The sequence below is a fragment of the Chelmon rostratus genome, chromosome 6, assembly GCF_017976325.1.
Source record: "Chelmon rostratus isolate fCheRos1 chromosome 6, fCheRos1.pri, whole genome shotgun sequence".
Lineage (NCBI taxonomy): Eukaryota > Metazoa > Chordata > Actinopteri > Chaetodontiformes > Chaetodontidae > Chelmon > Chelmon rostratus.
The window spans coordinates 17,754,005-17,775,336 of record NC_055663.1 but is presented as its reverse complement, the minus strand read 5'-3'; the positions used below and the strand labels follow the sequence as shown (position 1 = coordinate 17,775,336).

General features: G+C 39.3%; 1 protein-coding gene across 1 annotated transcript; it reads right to left on the bottom strand.

Moving 5' to 3' along the window:
- Nucleotides 1-249: 249 nt before the first annotated feature.
- On the bottom strand, nucleotides 250-21,235 carry iqch (IQ motif containing H). The gene is made up of 21 exons (XM_041939508.1): nucleotides 21,185-21,235; nucleotides 20,462-20,584; nucleotides 20,260-20,357; nucleotides 20,019-20,094; nucleotides 19,781-19,900; nucleotides 17,609-17,711; nucleotides 17,351-17,437; nucleotides 16,818-17,014; nucleotides 16,132-16,671; nucleotides 14,454-14,520; nucleotides 13,459-13,542; nucleotides 13,163-13,344; nucleotides 11,929-12,201; nucleotides 11,577-11,765; nucleotides 6,983-7,103; nucleotides 6,457-6,743; nucleotides 3,150-3,302; nucleotides 1,720-1,842; nucleotides 1,044-1,105; nucleotides 474-582; nucleotides 250-333 (listed from the first exon to the last, which is right to left on the bottom strand). Exons 1-21 carry the CDS (start codon nucleotides 21,233-21,235, stop codon nucleotides 250-252), a joined length of 3,129 nt encoding a protein of 1,042 aa, XP_041795442.1.
- Between the last annotated feature and the right edge of the window lie 97 nt (nucleotides 21,236-21,332).

The window sequence follows — 21,332 nt, the reverse complement described above, 5'->3', positions numbered from 1 at the left end:
TGCATAGTTGACTGTATGGCTTGGATAGCTGTCATTTTACAATATTTAATTATATTCAAGCAGTTGAAACAGATGACAAATCCATTTATTAAGGTTCATGACAGATTCTGACTGTGCTTTTCAGGAATTTATTTGGCTATTTTTTTTTATTTTTTTTTGTATTCACAGTGTAATTTGACACCAAAGCTAGCAAAGACATGCTGACTTAACTTTGCAAGAGTAAGGCAAGTTTATCAGTGAAGCAGCTGACTAAGCAGCGGGTTTATCCTCCACTGCTCGCATCTTGTTCTGAACAGTCATCTGCAGTACATCCTCTATGTCCTTGATCAGCTCCTTCAAAGAACAAAAGATAAAAGAAGTGAAATTAAGTGACTACCCATTCAGCAAAAGCATCCCACCTGACCAGGGCTTCACTGAATATGCAAGTTTCATTACATAGATGAGGAGAGATCGTTAAGTCATTAACGCAGTACCTTAAAATTGGTTTCTCCTTGCGTTTTACAGGCTGATATTTCCTGATGAATGACTGACAGATTCCGAGCAAAGGTCACCAGAGCTCCCTGGAGATCTTCGGAGACTGCTCTATTAACGACACCCCAAACAAACGAGTTTACTAATGTTCCCCATGATGCCAGCTAAGAAACAATCACCTTGTTCATCAGATGGTGGTGGTTAAATGAAACTTTCAGCAGACAACATCTTCAGTCTTTAGGGGGATGAGCACAGCTTGATTTAACTGTTAAAGCACTGTGTAAGATAAAGGATTTGAGTGATAAATATGTTAAATACCCCTCTGCTTAAGTTTGTAACAGCATTTACAAAGCCAGAGGTGGCATCTTAATCCTCTAAAAGAATTGACTTTACTCTCAGTCTGGAGATCCTCCACCGAATCCTCTTCTGTTTTTTATGTGCATGTCTAATTGAACAGAGAGAAGTAAAGCAAACCTAAATGTGCTCAGAAATCTTTCCCCTAGCAACGAACCCTACATTTCATTAACACTGTATGTACAGTATATGAATTTGACGAAATAAAAAAGACTTACATCATTCCAATCCTGCATCGTTCACTGCTGTCGTAAACAGCAAAAACAGTGCCTTGCTGCATCTGAAATTTAAGTCACAAACGCACAATCAAAAAAAAAAAAACCTCCATCATCACATAGCACAGATTTAAAGAGCACTCCACTGATTCGGCGTTGCAGTCCTATAACAGTTGGACTCCTGATGCACAGTTAAAAAAATTGATCAAAATTGATGTAGCAGAACTAGAGATACTGTCTTCCTTGTCAAAACATGGTGCCAACATTACCCACAATGCAACTTGAACAACAGCTTGGTCAGAGGTTTGGGTGTATTATGCCAGTAGCAGCTAATGTAGCCTTGAGCTGCTAGCATCAAGGTGCTTGAGATTAGGACAGGGCTTTAGAGGTCTCGTAACTTCATTTCTTTCTAAATCCACACCCACAAATTTTTTACATTTTTTTTTTAATTTTCAAATTTGTAGTCTTCAGGCCCAACTGATGCTGACTCAAGTGACATCACGCAAGGCAATTTATCAGACTATGCAGTTCCCTCCAAAAGGCTTTATACATTTTTTTTCAATACAATACATCATAGGCCTGCAAACAGATGATGTATAACATCTGTAGAGTTCCCCTTTAAATCAATCATGTATTATGATAAAAAAATGAACAAGATGTAAAGATGATGAGTTTTTACCTTCCGGTTAAATCCTATGCCATGAGCCTTACACATTTTAAAGAACACATTATGGTATAACATGGAAAGGTTAGAGTGAGACAAGTGGCTCCCAATGACTGCATACCGGTTAACCACAGGAGGCTGTAAAAAAGCAAGAAAACAAGAAAGAGAAAGTGTATGATTGTCAGCATTAGCCTCTCTATTAATCTAAAACAAGACAAAATCATTTTATGTTCTATTATATTTGGGGTAAAACTGTTGTTGGTGGTGCTGTGTGTAAAATGGAAAGAGAAGAGATGGCTGAACCCCATACACATGTCCTTAGGGTCACTGTTGAGTTTGGGGAGTGTGCGTGATTAGTAAACATGATGAGTGTGGGGCACATGTGGTAAACTGTTGGGCCTTTCTTAATTAACTGCGGGGAGGAACAATTAATGTTTAGAAGACATGCCAAATAAAAGACGAGCTTAATTGTACGATGCCAATCAAAGAAAGTACAGTTTCGGGACTGAAAATGTTTGCATTCAATTTGAGACAAAAGCACTACTGAATGCACAAAAGGAACACTCAACGAGCAACACATACGACCATAATAGAGCGGTTCTAAGCATGTGAGTGTCATAAGTAACACTAGAGAGGTTGATTACTTAAAAGTGGCAGGACTGAAGAGGATAAAAATGCTCCTGGTTCTCAGGTGCCTTTGGGAGACAAAAAGAAGAGGCCTAAGCCCCTGTGAGCTCAGGAGATAGCCCATAACTCACTGCGATGGCTGTGCGTTCGCAGTTGTCAAACACAGGATCCTTACACAACAATAAAAGTGTCCAACAGGGATTTAATTGTGTTTGTAATATGCAGGACCCTAATGATGGCCACTGCTAAAGCCATTAACCACTGCGGTGGCTCAACTGCCGTACTGAAGCACCAGGCCACCAACTAAATGAATGTTTGATAAAATAATACAAGTCGCAGATTAACAAGCGTAAACTCAGGCGTACTGCTAATAAAAGATCTCTATTGTTTAAGGCCTGGCACCAGGTTGATGAGGTGTTCAAGCATGCATACACATGCATAATGAAAATGGTATGAATTATTAATGTGTTGATTATTTAGGCTCATCTATCAAAATGATAATGAATTCAGCACCTAAACACCAATTGAGCTCAGTGCGTAATTACAGTATTTAGTTGTATTTAACAAAAATGAAGAGCAAAACATTGATCTATCTTTGTGATTACTGTAGTGGTGTAATAATATCCTGTAAAGTCTCAGCTTGCTTTAGAACTGGTGGTTCTTTGTGACGGAAAAAAAATTAACAGCATAATTTAGAGGAAGAAAACGTGGTAAAGCATGTTCAAATACAGCTTTCCAAATGGACCTGCTCATGTTTAAGAAAAATGTAACATTATCAGAACTGTTATAGAACTATGTAAGCAAATATAAAAAGGTACTTTGGCTGCAATCTGGTGTTCACAGCATTTCTCTCTGACTGGCACTTCTAAACAGCTTGTGCGGCCATTCAGCGTTCCTCTAGTCATCATCAGAAGCATCTGGGTCATGGCCAGCTGGTCACTGTATGTGAAGTCCAGATCAATAGCCCACACCTGCAAACAAGACATCGTGAACCCTGTGTCACAGCAGAGGAAAACAGACACTATGAACTTAATAATTCCAATTTAATCACAAAAATGGAACATCAAAGTATTTCACCCACCAATTCTTATAAAGAGAAGGGTCAGTACCTTTTAATCCTAACCATGTTATCCATGTTGAGAGGCAGAGGAAAGGAAAAACACGGTTAATGGTGTGTGCTCGGCAGATTTAGGTATTTCAGCTGTAGACTGACATGAACACAATGTAGATCCCTCCCTGTGTATTTGGATTCAGTCTGCCTTGGGCTAGTTAGTTTGGCTCAGGTCTGATGAGAAGCTAAGTTCAGATATGTATGGTAAATGGCATCATTATAAGTATATTAAGGGGTCAGGTATGGTCGTAGCCTTATTCTTAAACAGGGCTAATTTTCCCAATGATAACCTAATAGCTATGCCCTCTCTTCAAAAGTGGCAAATAAATCACCAGTGAAGGAGTTGTTAATAACTAAGTGGCAGTCGGCTGCCTCCTTTCGCTGTTCCTATTTGTCAAAGTAAACGCTCCTGCCAGTGAATGCAAATCGCTGCCTGTCTGAACCCTGCAGTCTCTGCAACCTGAGCACTTTATCTCCACTAACACATTTCTTATAGGCTACATTTTTTATTGCCATTAAATTCAAATATTCTGTGAAACATGGGTCATGGTCTAGGGCTGCAAAAATTATTTTCATTAGAGATTAATCTGACAATTACTTTCTCAAGTCATCATTTCTTCAACAAAATGTCAGAAAAAACGCATGTCACACTTTCAATGGTGTCTTTTTTATGTCCAACAAACAGTCCAATACCCGAAGATATTTAGACTACAATGCTGGCAAATGGGAAGCTGGAATCAAAGAAGGTTTGGCATTTTTGTTAAAAAAGAAAATCAAATTAAGAAAAGATTTTTAAAAAGTAATGGAACCGACTATTGTTGCAGATTAGTTTTTTTTGTCAATCTAATAACTGAACTATAGCTCATAAGTTCAGATCAAGTTCAAAACATATGTATAAATGTTCTTCACAACACCTCCAGAGAACCACTGAGAAATATCCAACATATCCAAAATAATGTATTAAGATATTGTAGATCATTTTAGGCAACCTGGTGTCTGATAAAAAGGCAGAAGTTATGAATTGGGCTATAATGTCTCAGATAGTGATATGGACCAGTTTTCAATGAGTGAAAAAGCCAGTGTTTAGAATTTGTAATTGCATTACTAAATATTATAATTTCAACATTTTGACCGAGCTTCAAAACTGATATAAACATTACATGTCAAAACAATCGAAACCATTGTAAAGTGAGTACAGTTCTGTAGTTTGACCTGCACTTTTACTGCCAGATGCATAGTAGCCACCACTGGATGGATGCTAGTCTTTATGCAGCCGGTTGGTACCTGGACCTGGGCGACAGACACACTACACCGCACCATTCAGCCGACTCACTAAAAATCATACTCCAATGTCTCATTGTCGCTCTTAACAAAGCCGTGGGAAATGTAAGCCTGGATTGTACCTGTTTTCTATTGCCTTGCATTTTCATTAAAAACCCTGATGCTGCAGCTGGGGCCCCACCGTTCCACAATGTGAGGAAAGACTGCAAGGGCAAACATATGTGACCCACTTCTTCCCATCAAATAAAGTAGGCAGCTTTTAGCAACAGGTTTGAATCTAAATTGATGTTTAAATCCAGACAGGTTTGCCCATGTGGCTCTCCTCTGTCTGAGCAGTGTGTGTGGGGAGATGGTTAAGAATCTGTCTTTAATGTTCCTGCCTCTATTGAAGCAAATGCTGTTTATAGTCTGTTCTTAATTATGCTGTCAGTGAATCCCATTCAATTTTGGGTCAACACTGAACCTGAAAATTAATTCTAGGGCTGTCATTATATCATTCTAAACAGTTAAAGAAAGGGGCAGCTTCTGTCCCTATGATGAATTTGAGAAATATCATATTTTCTGATTTGTGTCACTGAAATTACAATTTCATTTAACTATATTAAAGCCTGAAATGTAATAAATACTGTGAGATATCGTTTTACCTAAAAATGAATACAATGTGGTAAAATCCAGCCCATGTAGAGACTGCTGACAAGAAATATTTCTGTATTTTAAAAGAACCAAGAAAACCAAAGCACTAAAATAAAAATTCAATAAAACACAAAATATTATAGAAATGTATAGAAATATTATACTTTAAGTTTTAAAATACAATCTGTATTGTCTTAACACTGCTTTGCTCACACTGTGTGTTAACATGTAATCCATAAGATACTACCCTCTAGTGGCAATCATGCCCTTAGCTCATGTCTACACTGAATGCATTTTTTCTATACTATATTCATTATGAATGCTAACATAAACAAAGCTTGATTTCACTTCATGTATTGCTATCTGATGGATTTTTAATGAAAGAAAACCCTGAACACATTCAGTGTCCCTTTCCTCTTTTGTAAAACTGTAAAATAGTTATTCTGTTTTGAAGGTTTAGTATTTTATAGACCATATTATAAACAAAGCATTTCATTTTACAGCTCTGGATCAATAAGCAGTCAATGTAGCCACATGTTAGGAGCAGAGGTTAAACCATCATAAACCAGTCCATTTCCAATATCATAAATCAAGAAGGTTTCAGCAAAACTTAATCCTGACAAATGAGATGAGGCTTCCGTGGCGCTTGCTATAACAATGAGAGAAATTTCAGCAGACCACTGCAGGTAACCAGCTAGGGGTTAAACACTGACAGGGCATCCCTGTGAAGCTGCCAAATCACTTTAGAATGACCTATTGTTTGAAAGATAGGAGCCTCTGACTGTCTCGGCATTGTAAGGTTAAAGGGCAGGCCTTAAATGGTGGAATCAGTGTATCGACACAATAAGACCTGACAGTTTATTAGATGGCCTTGTGACACATTTGGTCCCTGCGTCCACTGTTTGCCTTGCCTGTTTTTCAAATCCCAAGGGAGCAGTAAGGGAGGCACCTATCTGCTCATATGGATCCATGGTCCAGCCTAAAAATTGATCTCTTCACCAATAAGGTGAAATAGAAAGCTTTGACACCACATGTTGCAACAGCCCAGAACATAATTATCGTGGTAGCACAAGCTTCTCTTGCCCTGCCATGTGTCTCACCTTCTGCTCCATGGTGTTGTGGTTCAGAAAGGTAGTCAAGTCCACGGAGACATAACCTACAATGAGGCGCTGTAGACAGAACTGGCCCACACGCATGCAGATGGAGTGCAAGGTCTCTGGGTGCACGGAGGTCTGAGGAACAGTGGAGCCTATAGTTTCCAGTTGACAGGAGCCGTGAAGCTGGTCTCCACAGGAGAGCATGGTCACCTCACCCCCGGGCTCTAACAGCAGATCTACCGTCAGACAGGTGACACTGTCTGATGGGGGGTAGGCCTCCACCACACCGCCTGGACACACAGTGACAGCAGAAGAATGGCTACAGTACAGACAACAAAAAGTTACAGGTGACATAGCTGAAACTCTCCTAGCAGCTGTCAAACCACCAACAACAGTAACATGAAAATCATTTTATTTGTCAGTTCACTTAGGCAACATCTGGGAGCAAGAGCAGACATAGAAAATGACTGTTCCAAACGGCTGTATTTGCGGGTGAATAGGATTTTATGCCTGACAATACTTATCTGACCTTGCCTGAGGAAGGTCTTCAGGAAGCAGGCCCAGCTAGGATAGAAGGAGGCTTTAGCAGGCCGGGCGTGACGGGCAAGCCACTCAGGGATCTCATCTAAATATCTGAGCAGGACAGACTCCTGCAGGAAGAAAGTTAAGGTGCATGCATTAGAGATCTGCTGAAAATTAACTGGTGACATATCTGAAGATATTGTGTATGTTTGTTTACTCAGACACGAGTCAGTAACAAGTCCTGGCTACTTTATTTTGTCCCATTATCAAAGCTTTCTCGGTGTCGACTACGTTATTGGAAATGGCCTTGTCTGATCCGGATGACTCCAGTGTCTGCTTGTTATCCTTGAGACCTTTGGTGGCTGCTTCAATTTCTGTGTGAGTGTCTGATGGATACTGCGGGAGGGACTATGTTTGAGTGACAGCCTATTATCAGAAGGCCTCAGGAGTCTAATGGCTTTAACTCGCAGCCACAGAGACAGCACCTGCCCTCAATAACAACTCTCTCCACTGGGCAGCTGATGAATGCCTAAGCTAGCCCCATCTATCTGGGGATCAATCAGGGCTTGACTGGAATCGATATCACTCTTGTTTCTGTAACTAGGAAACGCCATAATGGTTTCACCACTTAATTACGCTGTTAATTTCTAACTTTTGTTTTAGGTGTCTCTTAAACAGTTTGGCAACTCATGTACACTATTTCCTCTGACAATGCTCTGATATAGTTAAAGTAACAACATTGACTTTACTAAACCTTTAGCTGTCATTTTATGCCATTTATATTGTATTATAAAACTACAATTGATAACTTATTATGACTGTATGAGGACTCCAAGTGCTGAGTCGTCTTTAAATACAGTTTCTGTATGAAATCATGACTATTAGACAGGAATTTAATTTGGTCATACACAATAAAATATGTGAAAAGTGTCTGAAAGATGAGTAAATTCTGAGTGAGAATAGTCTTTGTTCTTTCGTCTTTCTATCCAGAGCGTTACTTTGTTTTGAGTAGATGCTGTCTGGCTTCACTGGACACAGGACTGGAGATTATGCTGTTGATATTCCAGTCATGTAACAGCCATCATCATATTCAAGTACTGTAAGAGGCGAGGTCAAATGCTACACAGTGATTCCCCCTATACAAACCATAAAGCACACAATGGTGCGGCAAAAAGTGTAAGGGAACGGTTGTCATTTTCAACGGAAGAGCAAGCTCACCCCAGGACTTTGCCTATGCAGTTCACAGAAACAGCAGGACAGGAAGAAAAGAAAGAGAGGTATTTTGCAATAAATTATTTGGACTTAAACTGCGTACAGTACCCTGTGATAGGATTCAAGCTTTGCTTGGTGTCCACATAAAGCCAAGCAATCTGGTCATAAATAAAATAGATGTTGCCCTGTCTCTGATTGCCATTTCATCTCTCCATTACATGGTGAAACAACTTAGAAGCTACAGTAAGTCTCGGGAATAGAGGGACATAATCTGACTAGTCACATATTTTGTATGAATATTCATTCATTCTGTAGAACTGTCCCACCAAATGTGTTCACACATTATTTTCATCAATGGTTGAAGGACAGCAACATTTCCTCTGCTTAAAAATTGCACAAAAAGCACTTATGACCTTCAGTTAAATCACAGAAAACACAAAACAAACACTTATCAAACGTGAACCACAGAATACGTCTTATTAAGGAAATTCGGGTTAATTATTTTCAGGCGGAACATCATATATTTAAACTCCTTTGTGCAATTACAGACTGCACAATATTTAGAAACATCTGTATAAAATGTGCCTGCACCTCTTCAGTGGTAGTGATTATCAAATGACCCATTTCGTTGACAAACTTAACCTAAATAAGGTGTTGCTCAAGATCTGTTTGTACACAGCATGACAAAAAGAAATACTCCATCTGTTGACGCTATTAGGTGTAATTTTTACCCTCTTGTGCCTAATGATCCATATGCAAGCTGTGTGAGCGCTTAAATGTGTGTGTGGCCCCCTTCAGGCATTGCATGGGTGCAGATCTACATGTCTTTAACCTCTCTCTGTGTAAATGCTAAAAGATGCCTGGGGGCTTTCTGCAGCCTGAAACATTGTGCTGGAGGCTGTGGGCCTCACAATATTCAGAGAAACACACTATCGACTAGACCTCTGTTGTGACCTATAGTGCTGATGCGATCCCTTCTCCTTCATTTTGTAGCCTTTAAGGCTTACTTTGGCATAGCCAGAAGGGATCTGATTGTTGGTATTATTCTGAAAGACCAAATGGCATTCTTATGAGTCAGGCTCCTTCATGCTGAGCCCTTCAGAATGAGCAATAATTAAAAAGAAATACGCACACAATCTGTGTAAACTAAGGTCAAGTATACTCTCTAATTCCCTCCCTACTTTACGGTGATTATAAAGGGTATGAGACATTCCACTGAATTGTAAAACATATTTGTATAAAATACACTTCAATCAACACTTATTTGTTATTTTTTGGTAAACAATAATCTTGGTGAATAACTGTTACATTATGAATTAATATTTAAAATGCTTCATTTGATCATTTGTGCTTCATTAATAATTAAATTGCCCCTATTTTCATAAACATCTATTGCTTAAATGATTGCAAATATTCAGCATTGTGAGGATATATCCTGTTCACTAGCTGTCAATGCCATTGCAATTAGTTCTACTTCTTTTCAGCAAATTGCTATGTTAATGAGTATTATATCTCAAAATATACTGCCATGTTTAAACATCCATCTACAGTTTCTGCTGTGAGGAGAGGAAAGCAAGGAGATACACTGATATAAAATATTCATATGCTTCTATCTAATCAACACCAATGTTCTATAATCTTTCAACAAATAGAGCCAAATTGCTATCTTTAATATACACAAGTACAACAGCAGAAGGTCGATGTAATACATTTAGGGGGCTAACACATTTTAGGGGAAAACAATGTCATAACAAAAAATCATGCAATGAGAAGCACAGGATGGGGGCTTTGCTTTGATTAAAAGAGCAAGGTGTAGAATAAAGGCCAGTTAAAGTGTTGTGTCCATATGGCCCAGAAGCCCTGAGGCTGTCGCCCTACACTGGGGGCCTCGGCACTCTTCCCTCTCCATGGGACCCCAGCTGGTGAAACAAACCCCATTTACTTCTCTGTGCTGCCTCAGCCACCATTATGGACCTTGGCTGTGGCTCAGCCATTCTCTGCCATAATTAACAGCACCAATGCCACAACAATTACAGCCCTGCACCACACATACACTATGAATCAAAGAACAGGCTAATAGGAACAAAACAGAGTGAGCCGTAAGAAGCTTGAGATGACTGCTGTTCTTTCGAATGGAATAAAAAGTAAAATCGTTGTGCTCCAAGCCCACAATCATTAGCCAGTAATTAGTTTACACAAAGCTCCCAGTTAAATGGCAAAATACGGTAATTAACACATGACAGGAAATCAAAGGCTACTTTGTAAGCATATGAGAAATAAGAGCCAGAGGCTTAGACGCTGTGTACAGATTGCATCTGTACTAAATGAATGGTTTACCAATGATGAAGTACATTTTATGTGTTTCAAATAGGTCGAGGAGATTATATCTCAATTTAGTTTTTAGGGAGAAAGCAAATGTTAATATCATGACAATATCACACTTTTAACCCTGCACATGGTATTTGTCTTAAAATGTTCTGTTTACAATGCTCAGACGCATCCAGCATCAATATCAGCTGCAATTAAGGATTAAAGTGTTTAGTGTCATTTCTACACCAAAATACTAATTCAAATCAAATCAGGGGTGAATCGGTGTGACATTAATAGTTTTATAAAAATATATACATGTGTACAGAGAAAGAAATGCTCTGTTGACCAAAAAGTCTGCATTGTGATTTAAGTGTCAGGTGAGTTAGGGCATTCCTGCCATTGGACAGGCTTTTATTCTCCTCAACACAGCGACACTATTTGATGTGTGTGCCTCAGAGAATGGATAATGGCTGTGTGTATAAACAGATATTTTATGTACTAATTTTATGTTCTGTGGTTCTAGGGACAATGCTCAAAATACTGTACTACAGGGACCAGCATTGTGACTGCTACATTAAGACACCCTACTCTGGGCTAAATGATGGCATCTCTCTGACCCCACTGTGACCTATGCTTTTGTTTCATCAATGACTGAAGTGGCTCTAAGCCTTTTTTGAGCTGTCTTATCTCAACAAGGAGCACAATCTCCATTTTAATATCTAGCTGTTACTGTAATGTTATCTGTTAAGCATCTAGTTGTTACCATGTTAACTTTAAATGGCCGATTCCTCATTGGTATGAGTGTAATAATAATAGCAATAAACTTTATTTGTATTGCACTTTTCTAAAACCAGTGCTTTGCAGGGAGCCATAAAAACAAGACATAATAGTAAAAAACCTCAATTTAGAGAGAAGTAATAAGGGAAATAAATAAAAAAAAAATAAAAACACAAACCTAAAATTCAAGCAAATTCAATAAAACATTGCATAAAAGTAAGTGTAGAAAATGTGCTTTAAGAAGTGGTCCTATAGTTTATGACAGGGAGGGAATGACGTAATTCTCTAAGCCACATTTTTACCTGAATCCATTTTGTGTTCCATAGCTCAGGACCATAACGATGGTATTCCTTCAGGGCCCAGTTATGGCAGCTAAGATGGCATATATCACAGTATGCTGTACCATGGCCACGATGCTCAGAGTCCATCTTGAAGAGCCAGCGCTGCACACCAATGTTTTGAGCAATGAGCTCAGCCAGTGTTTCATGAAGCTAAACCAAGAGACAGACACTTGAATTAAAAATTAAATGATACAATTAATTACAAGTGAAAGTTAAATTGAAAATGAACATGTGCTCTGTGTTATCAGGCGCGTACAAAGGACCTCATGCTGTATTGGAGTCTGTGTATGCATTTAAGTTTTTGATCTCTGACCTGGTTTAGCGAGTAGATGTCTCCTTGACCAGGAGATACATCAACCTCTGCCCCGGCGAAGATCCTCCTCCCTCCAGACTTGGTGCCATAGAGCTGCGCAATGGCCGGTTCTGGAGCCAGGACTGGCACTCCTAGCTCATCAGCCACTGCCAGGTCATCCACATGGGCCACTCCACCCACGATATAGGTCTGCTTCCCCTGGATCAGGTTCCTGATGCGCTTCAGGGTACGTGGACTGTACTTTAGCAGTGTGGAAAGGCACATGTTGTGGGTCTGGAAGACAAGAGGGGAAAAGGATTACTGCTGGAGCTAAGAGTTCTAAGTGTGTCTTCCAAGGGTTGTTCCTTGACCTGATTTATCACTGTGTACACACAACAGATCTATTATTGTAATAGCCAGCAGGGTTTTGACCTCTTCTGTATTCTAGCAGGTTGAATTGATAAAAGCTGCCTGTGGGAGGCCTCCCCTATCCTTCACATCTTTAATGTGTGCTAGCAATGAGCTCCTTGGGAATATAACTAATTACTTCACATCTGTATTTATTTGATCCACATGGAATTATCCCTTCTGTCACTGGCAGAATGCGCTGCCAGCCATGGGTAGCAGTGATTCATCTCAGCAACACGTCTGGCACAGTTTAACAACAAAACAGCAGGAAAATCAATAGAAAGAAATGAAGAAGACCATGTCATGTTGCACATTCAATCTAATGCAAAAGGAGGTAAAAAGATGGATAGAATTGCTGGATGTAAAAGACAAAATTACAACACCTTGCTTTTATTGTACTGAGGTAATCAAAACAATTCAGAATGTTTGAAAGTGCTGCAGTTAGATGGAATAAACAGATAATTAAAGCAACTAATATAGAATTTAATTATTTACTGAACAACAGCAAGAGACCATTAAATGTATTTTAATTAAGTATAACTTAATAACTATAGCTTTAGTGTGTTTACTTCAAAATAACACATACGTTTAATTTCAAAAGTAGTAAAAGGGAATGAAAAATAATATAACAGAGTGTAGCTCACACAAGACAACTGTATAGTAACAATCTCCTCTAGTACCCTCTAGAGGAGAATTCACAAACTACAGATGCTTGGAGTACCTCTTCAGTACAATACAACCTATTTCTCAACAGTAATTTCTAAGATCCTATAGAAAGCATGCACTGTAAAGTTTTTCATTTAAAGTTTACATCTGAAAAAAAAAATGTGAAAGTGATTGATCTTACTGGGAAATAATCTACAGCCTCGGGTGTGAGGATGACAAAACGTCTGACGGAGGATGAGGCCTGAGTTGCTCCGGTGTCAGCCCCATCTGTGGCTCCATCACACTTCAGGAGGCTGGTGTAATAGTGCAAGATGTCTTCCTCCAGATGCCGCGGACATACGTAGATCACTTCCACATTTTTATCTAAAAAATACACGGAGGACTTCACAAACTACATGTCCACAGTAAAGCACACAGGGAAAGTAAATGTGTGTGTGTGTGTGTGTGTGTGGCGGTGACACTGTAAAAAGCTCCGACCTCTAATATCACACAGTCTGCTTATTTGGATGTTCTGTAGGATGTCAAATCCCCTCAAGCTCAGTCGCTGGCTCTGAGAGTATCCTGTCAAAACAAGGTCACAAATATTTGAAAAAGATTTTCAAATGGATATTTACATCTTCTGTAATTGGCTTTACTCAAAATATGAAGCTCTGTACAACTACCCTGAGAGGTGCGGGCTACTAGACTTGGGAATGGGGTAGGTAAGTCTAAACACAAAGTAGTGCAAAATGACGATTCATTTATGTTAATAATTAGCAGGTGCAGTGTCTGTCGTGTGCCGGGAGTCCTGTTGCATCATGTCCAGCCACCACTGAGCTACATCCAGTGGCACCTCCAGGATTTTACTCAATGTCTGTCTGGATATCTGCCTGAGCGAGAATCCTCAACTGAATCAAGGTAATTAAATGATTGGATTCATGCTAATTAACAACAATGGGGTTCAACTTTCTAATTATCCTTGCTCACACAGCACTCTCTGTAGCCACCCCAAGTGCAAATAAAGCATTCCATCTGCTAGTAATTAGGCTTAATAATTTTAGACAATCGCTCAATGATTTACAATGCACATGCCTGATTACAGTCTAAATGTGAGTGCCATGGTGAAATTAGAACAAGAACAGATCATGGCTTGCACTCTTTGTCAAGTGCAAAAACACAGCAGCTTCTTCCACTTTTGAGTGTTTTTTTTCTTTTTGCACAGCAATAAAATAAGACCTTTGTGCCTCTTGCAAATATTCAACATAATGGCTTTTCATTTGCTTAATCTGCAAATTAAATGGCGATTGAGACTAAATTGTTCAGTTCCCTGGCATGGGGACTGTCATCATCCTGTGAGTGCTTTCCTGCAGAGAATCATTTGAACGAGACAGAGTGCCTCCACCAGGGCCACAGACTGGAGCACAGAGTGGTGAGACAGGGGGTGGCTGCTGCTAGATCAGATGTGTGTGTGTGCATCAGGCAGAGAAAGCTACCTAATGAAGGGATGTGGATAATGGTCCTCTTGGTGGACTGGATGTGTTTCCAGTTGGCTGCCAGATGCTGGGGAAGGAGAAAAGGAGTGATCAGAGAGGGGACTGCTTGAGCATGTACACACACACACACACACACACACACACAAATCATCACATCACTGCATAGCTAAAAACACATCAAGGCAATATCTCTCTGGGCTAACAGAAGCAAGCCAAGCATAAAATACCACCTTAATTAAATTAAGCGTTTACTTTAGAAACATCTTCTCACAATTAATTCAATCAGCAAGTGTACATGATGCCACTGCCAAGGGAAGATTAGCAGGCTTAATTAACAGGGTATGAATGTTTAAAGAGTGAGAACATACATTTAGTGCATGTATACACACACAACGATGTTAAAACTAAATGAACTTGTAGGCACTAATTAATATTGTGTCAGCGCTTCTAAAGATGTACAACCCAGATGACAGCACAGACATGACATCTATGCTGAATGGGAAAGAAATTTACAGCGCACTACGCATAGAGGAAAATTGTGCTGTCATACTGCTCTCTTGAAGAGCTAAATAGGAGCACATTTTAATTTCTTGAGCTTAAGATTGTAAGGTTCTGCTATAGCAGAAATGTTTGAAATTGGTCTTCACAACTTAACAAGGTGTATACCCAGAAAATTTGTTTAATTTGAGTTTAATTATCACGCTAATTGAAATCATGTCAATTTTAACTGCATTAAATTAAATCACTTTTGGCATGTTTACATTTTGTAAATTCCCCACTCAAACCAATAGCTCCACGTGTCCCACTCTACTACATAAAAAAACTTGCCACTGCATTCACAATAATTTCCCTTTACTAGCTGTTTTCATTTTAAAATGTAATATCACCACAATATATTGTTAAATTTAAATATTTAAATAATAATATTCATAGCATGTCATTTTATATTTAGTTACTGCTACATGTACTGTAATCGACCATCTGAATAGATTGGGTATTGGGTTTTTTTGCCCTTGATCTCCAGCCCTCATAATCACTATTTCTCTGTATGTCTCCTTTTGCTATCAATGTGGCTGCAGTTTTATTGTTGATCTGTCTCAGTCTTTCTTTCTGCTGTTCCCCTCTGCTCATCCTCTGATGTTTTATGTTTATCTTGCCTCTTTTTGTTGTTCTACTCTGTCTCACTGCTCCCCTCTGCTGTTCTGTGTTTCTATTCATCCAAACCAGAACTACTAAAGCTGCACATTTTAGTTAAAGTTACATACTATGATTAATGACAAGTAGACAAGGGATTACCCAATTTCTGTTCTTACTTTTACAATAATTTACTCAGAGTCTAGAGACTCTTGGCATGTCTGAAAGTATGTCGCTGAAACACAGATTTTAATTGGCCCTCTGTAAGACACAGAAGTACAAAACAAGGTGAGATGTAGAAACATAGCTTTCTTTTTAACCTAAAAAATGTTTTAAACAATGACCCTGTCATTTTTTCTATAGAGTACATACATATACTGTAAATAGACAGTCACACTTAAAGATTATGCAGATCATTTAATTTTGATAGTAAAAAAAACTCAGATGGAAACATGTACATTCAAATTTAGGATTTGTCTAAGAATTGAAGTAAGAGAGAGGGAGAAAGAGAGAGAAAGCACATGTTGGATATGAGCAACATCACCTGGGCTCTGCTGCGGTAATTCTCCAGTTGTCTGAAACGCCGGGCCTGCAGGGCCTTCCTGACACGACGCATCTGAGTGTGCATCAACCATGAGATGGCGATGGTCCCTGCCGCCCACTTGCGCTGACAGTGGCGCAGGTAGGCTGTCCGAGCTAAGTAGCGCCTCCAGCAGGACTGGATGTGGATGGCAGCTGCCTCAATGCCTCCCACTCCCTTGTAGCGCTGACCTGGGCATAAGACCAGACCCAGTACCTCCTCCCGGTTTTCAAGCACTGAGAGGAGGCTGATCACCGGAGGAGCCTTTCTCCAACCATTTTCCCAACCATGGCCAAACTCCACTAGCTGTTCTCCGCTCACTTTGGCTAGAGGCACAGCAAAGTCCCTGAGCAGCTTTTCCAGGGCCTCCAGAGCATCTACCACACTGCTCCAGCACAAGCGAAAGCTCTGCTTGAAGTGACAGAAATCTGTCGCCATTGGGTTGATCTGTCCCTTTATGATGGTAAAGGGGTATTTGCTGACGTTTACAGGAACAGGTAGATTCTACAAAACAGAGAGAAACAAGTGAGAGGCAACCAACCTAGAGTTAAATAATACATTTAAACAAATTGAAATATTATCTTTAATGATATCAGGATATCTTTCCTAATTTAATTTAACATCTATTAAAACTATTGCAGTATTCTTACTTGAGGGCTTTTAGGGATAAGACCGTTGGTGCCTTGCATCAGACCCCTGTGGTCCATGCTCTTGGAGGTTGTGGAGGGAGGTGGTGTCTTGGTGGTCCAGAGGGGTGTACATTCTCTGCCTATTCTTTTGCAGGTGGATCCAGGTTCTGTTTCCCATTTCAGCTGCTTGAGACACCTGAACTTCGAGCCTATCAGACCTGAGTGAGGGATCACCAGAGGACTTATTTAGTTATGGGGACACCAGGGGACAACCAAGTATGAAGACAGGATCATTTCATTTCAAATCATATGCATTACATGTGTGACTGAGTAGATGAAACACCAGATTATGTTAAAAAATCAAGCATTTTTCAAGCAGTATTATATTCTGAACCTTGAAAACATACAGTTAAGATGAAGCATTTTCCAAACTTTCACAACTGCACAAACCCTATGTGTTATTTGAAATAATATAGATATAAATAAACAAAATTTGTGACACAGAATCCAGCAAATATGTCTGTAAATATCTTCTGTAGAGTAGAAGCACTGACCAGTCTTAGAAGAATATGAATTCTCTCTGGGGTGAAGAGAAGCAGCCTTGTGTTGGAGCGACATGTGAAGCAAACTTGTATCTGGCACTGATGAGAGAAAAAATACCTTTCAAAACATTGAGTGAGATAGCAATAGGGGGGAAAGAAAGCTAAGTTGAGATAAATACTCTGAATAATTTAACGTAACCATGTAAACTACAGTTAGTAGTAGCTGACAGACAGTCAACAGTGGTGAGTTAGTGATGAGGTAGTGTTTACCTGTCCCCATCTCTTCTTCGAGCATTGTCAGACTATGACGACCCTTTTGTTCAATGGCCTGAAGACTCACAACAGGGCCGGTGATTATTCCATGATGTTTTGCCTGAACAGAACATGTTTACAAGATCAGAAGTTGTACATCCAATATAAATAAAATCAAAGCAGTGCTACCAGATCCTGGTCCAGTGTTTCCTGTTCTTTTCCTAAAACATTGTTGCCTACAGCAAAACAAGCCTAGCCTTAACTTCATCAAAAGAAATGCAACAATTACGCACCGAGAGCTCGAGAGGCTTATGTTTTTTCTTCAGGAACTAGATTTTGTTTCTTTTAGAGAAACATTTGAAAGTATAGGAGGTAACCAACCACCAGTCAGACTTGTGCCAGTTATGTGATGTAAGTTTGAGTGGGCCGCATGATTACAAACAATAGGTTTTCTGTATTCATCAAGAATTTAGAAGAGTAAAAACCTGCAACTGGCAAAGTTGTAAATTGTCCTGTAATCCATCTCCTACAGCAATTAATCACAAAGTTAAAGATTAAAGCTACATTTTTTGAACATGCACTATTGCACCGTAATAAAATTAAAAGTAGATTTAATGACCTAGTTTAATATAAACAGATTCAATTGTCTCATTACTCAGAAAACACAAAGTTTGTGCTGCTGATCCTTCAGACTTGTCACCTAATGTCCTCTCCTTCGTTCTCCTCAGACCACTGAGCTCTCTGACAGACCACAGGTAGTAGCCAGGTGCTGGGAGAATCTCCCCTCAAAGGCACACATCTGTTTCAGATGGGGTTGGGAAAAGGTGGCACCTTTTGTGAAATTGCTAAAATGCAAAAGCTCATTCCCTGGCATGGGTATGGAGTGGAGAAGAGCTGGCCTGAGTAGCAGGAGGAGGCGGCAGGCAGGGAGCCAGTGGTTAGCAGTTGGAGAAGCTACGGCTGTCTTATTGGCATGCTGGACCAGGTACCCACTTCTGTCCTGAGACAGCTGTAAACCAGTAGCCCATAGCACAGCAATCAGGCGCCTGTTTCTTTAGAAGAATGCTGATGTGCTGCAATCTGCTGCTTTCCGCTTTCTGCAGCCAGCACTTCCATCTCTCCTATATCAGAGTGACAGTCTTGGCCGCTATTTCTCATGTCAGGTATAGATTCCCAAAAACATATTGGAAAAGAAAGTGCGTAAAATATATCTAAAACTAATGCCGACCTTTGCAAAGATTAATTTGTTTTCTGTGATAAGTGCTGGCTGTCATCACTAAGCCAAGTGACCTTTATGTCACTGTCTCTCTGAGCATGAGATCTATCTATTAATGCAGACCTGTACCATCACTCTTCACTCCAGCATAAAGTGTCTATTCTGGGGATTAAGGGAGTGAGTATCAGAGAAAGGAACAATGATATCCAATTCATCTCAGTTGGAGCAGAATCTCTTGTAATGCTTCCTAATCAAACCTTTCCTGAGGCAAGTGCTGAATGTTACAATTAATATCAACAAAGACTCAGGACAGAGGAATCAATTTCTCACTGCATGAACCAAATAACTGCAGGACATGGCATTATTTTGATTATAGTTTATTATTATAGTTGATTATAGTATTTTCAAACAGTAAGACTAAAGTATGATGAGAACATTCGCTACATACCTAAGGAAACCAAAATACCAGATGTGGCCTGGTTTCCGCAAGACCTCCTGGGTGTTCAGTTTTACAAAAAGACAGTTGAATTAACTGTCATCTGCTCGGTGATATTCATGTAGACTACTCAATCTGACATCAAATTGCAGTACACAATTATGGGGGGAAAGTCAGCTATTACCTCAGTTCCATGATGGCCTGAAGGGCTTCAAAGCAGACCTGACTCAAGAACCTTTTTTAGTTTATAGTGTTTACTTTAAACTCACCTGGAGCACACAGTATATCACAATGAGGTAATGTGTTTTTCATAGATTTCTTATGAAAATCACAGTATACTTTTAACATTATTTCTAACAGTAATAAATGTAACAATACTTATAACTATCATGATGTTGACAGCCCAAAAAACATACTGTATTTTCAGAGTACTTAATCAAACTTCTCTGTAAAGTGCAATTCTGTGAAAAACATACAAAGCATAGAAAAATGTTATCCTAAAGTAACATTTATCTGCATTTTTAGCCAGATTACTTACAGCAGTTCTGCTCCTCTTGTGGACATTAGGTAGTGATATCCCAAATTTCTGGTGCATAATGGCTCTGTTGTTTGGGTGACCAGGATTATACAGCAAACGCATGGTCAAAGCTGACTTGTGCTGCACAAGACAGATAGAGGAAAACAGAACAGAACTTTGATTATAATAAGACAGCTTGTACTCTATATTTCTAAGCAAAAAAATGAGCATTCCTTTGTGAGCATGAATAACAATCTACCTTTTCCCTTGGTGAAGCACCTGGAATGTCTTCTCTTTGTGGATGCATATCTGGGATACTTTCCAGAGCAGGTTTCCTGTGTAATGAGTCTCTTTTAGGCTCACAATACCCATCACCAGAATTTATGCAATTCTATACACATTTCTTCAGGCTCTAACCATGAGGTGGGGAATGAAACTGTCCCCAATTCAGAAAGTTATTCAGTAACAACACATGTCAGCTTCTGCTTACCTGTACATACCATTTGGGAAGCTGCACTGTCTTTTTTTGTAAGTCTTCAATGCTTGGGAGAACCAGAACCTGCTTAGTCACTGTTTTCAGATAATCCTCTGCATGTTTCTATTTACAATTGAAAAACACAAAAGTTAGAAGAAGAAGATGCTACATTTTTTCTGATGTATATTTATTGTTATCAGTGCTCATTCTGCATGAACCATCCTCACCCTGATGCTACTCTCCGTTTTGCGAATGGCAGTGTCCAAGGCTTGAACGTCCAGTGTTTTTCCCTTCTCACTGATAGCGATTTCCTCAAGATTACATCTGAGTTGTTTCAGATCATCCTGAACCTGTAACATATAATTCTGTGATGTGGATTGTTTAACCTTATAAGACAGTGGTTTGAATCTTCCAATCAATACACTTATTTTGTTTCTACCATTGGTTTTACAGGCTTAACCTTTTTTTTTTTTTTTTTGAAGGATTAAAGAAAAGTGTAATGCATCCGCCGACCAGAGATGGCGGGGCCTCTAATCGGCATGGACAATGGAGGCGTACAACGAATTACTCAACAGTGGGGCCATGTTTGTAGTTTTGTTTCTGAAAAGTTGGGGCACAATTTATAGAAATACTAGATGTAAACATGCGCAAAGATGTTCTTATCCCGGGGAGATAGTTAAGACCCGTGCGATCACATGTGGGACTACCAACAACCATGAATTTAACTTTTATTTTGGTGCGTGTTCTTGCATATTAAGATCTTATTATGATTGTCTGCTGTAGTCATAACTCTGGTAATAATAACATTAACTTGACCTAATCTCTAAAACTAGATAATTATCCAAAGACAGATAAATGCACTAGGCAAAGTAGCCTTTCTCTAGAGAAGCGTGTAGTTAGTTAGTCACTAATTTAGCTAACATTTAGCCAAGGTAGGTAGACAACATTACCTGGAATAAAATTGCTCCCAATTTATCTTCGTTTTTAACCGTGTAAGACATTTTTCTTAGCATTGGGTGTAATAGAACTAGAACATGTCACGATATCAACAATGAATTCTTGTAATAGCTAACATTAACTACAGTTGTCAAACCAGTT

Bases quoted from the DNA above. Each gene is read 5' to 3' on its own strand.
- iqch (XM_041939508.1), bottom strand. From the start codon at position 21,235: ATGTCTTACACGGTTAAAAACGAAGATAAATTGGGAGCAATTTTATTC. The intron at 20,095-20,259 runs GTATGTACAGGT...CTCATTACACAG, and splicing joins ACAGTGCAGCTTCCCAAATG to GAAACCTGCTCTGGAAAGTA. The intron at 1,106-1,719 runs GTAAAAACTCAT...CTTAAATTTCAG, and splicing joins GCATAGGATTTAACCGGAAG to ATGCAGCAAGGCACTGTTTT.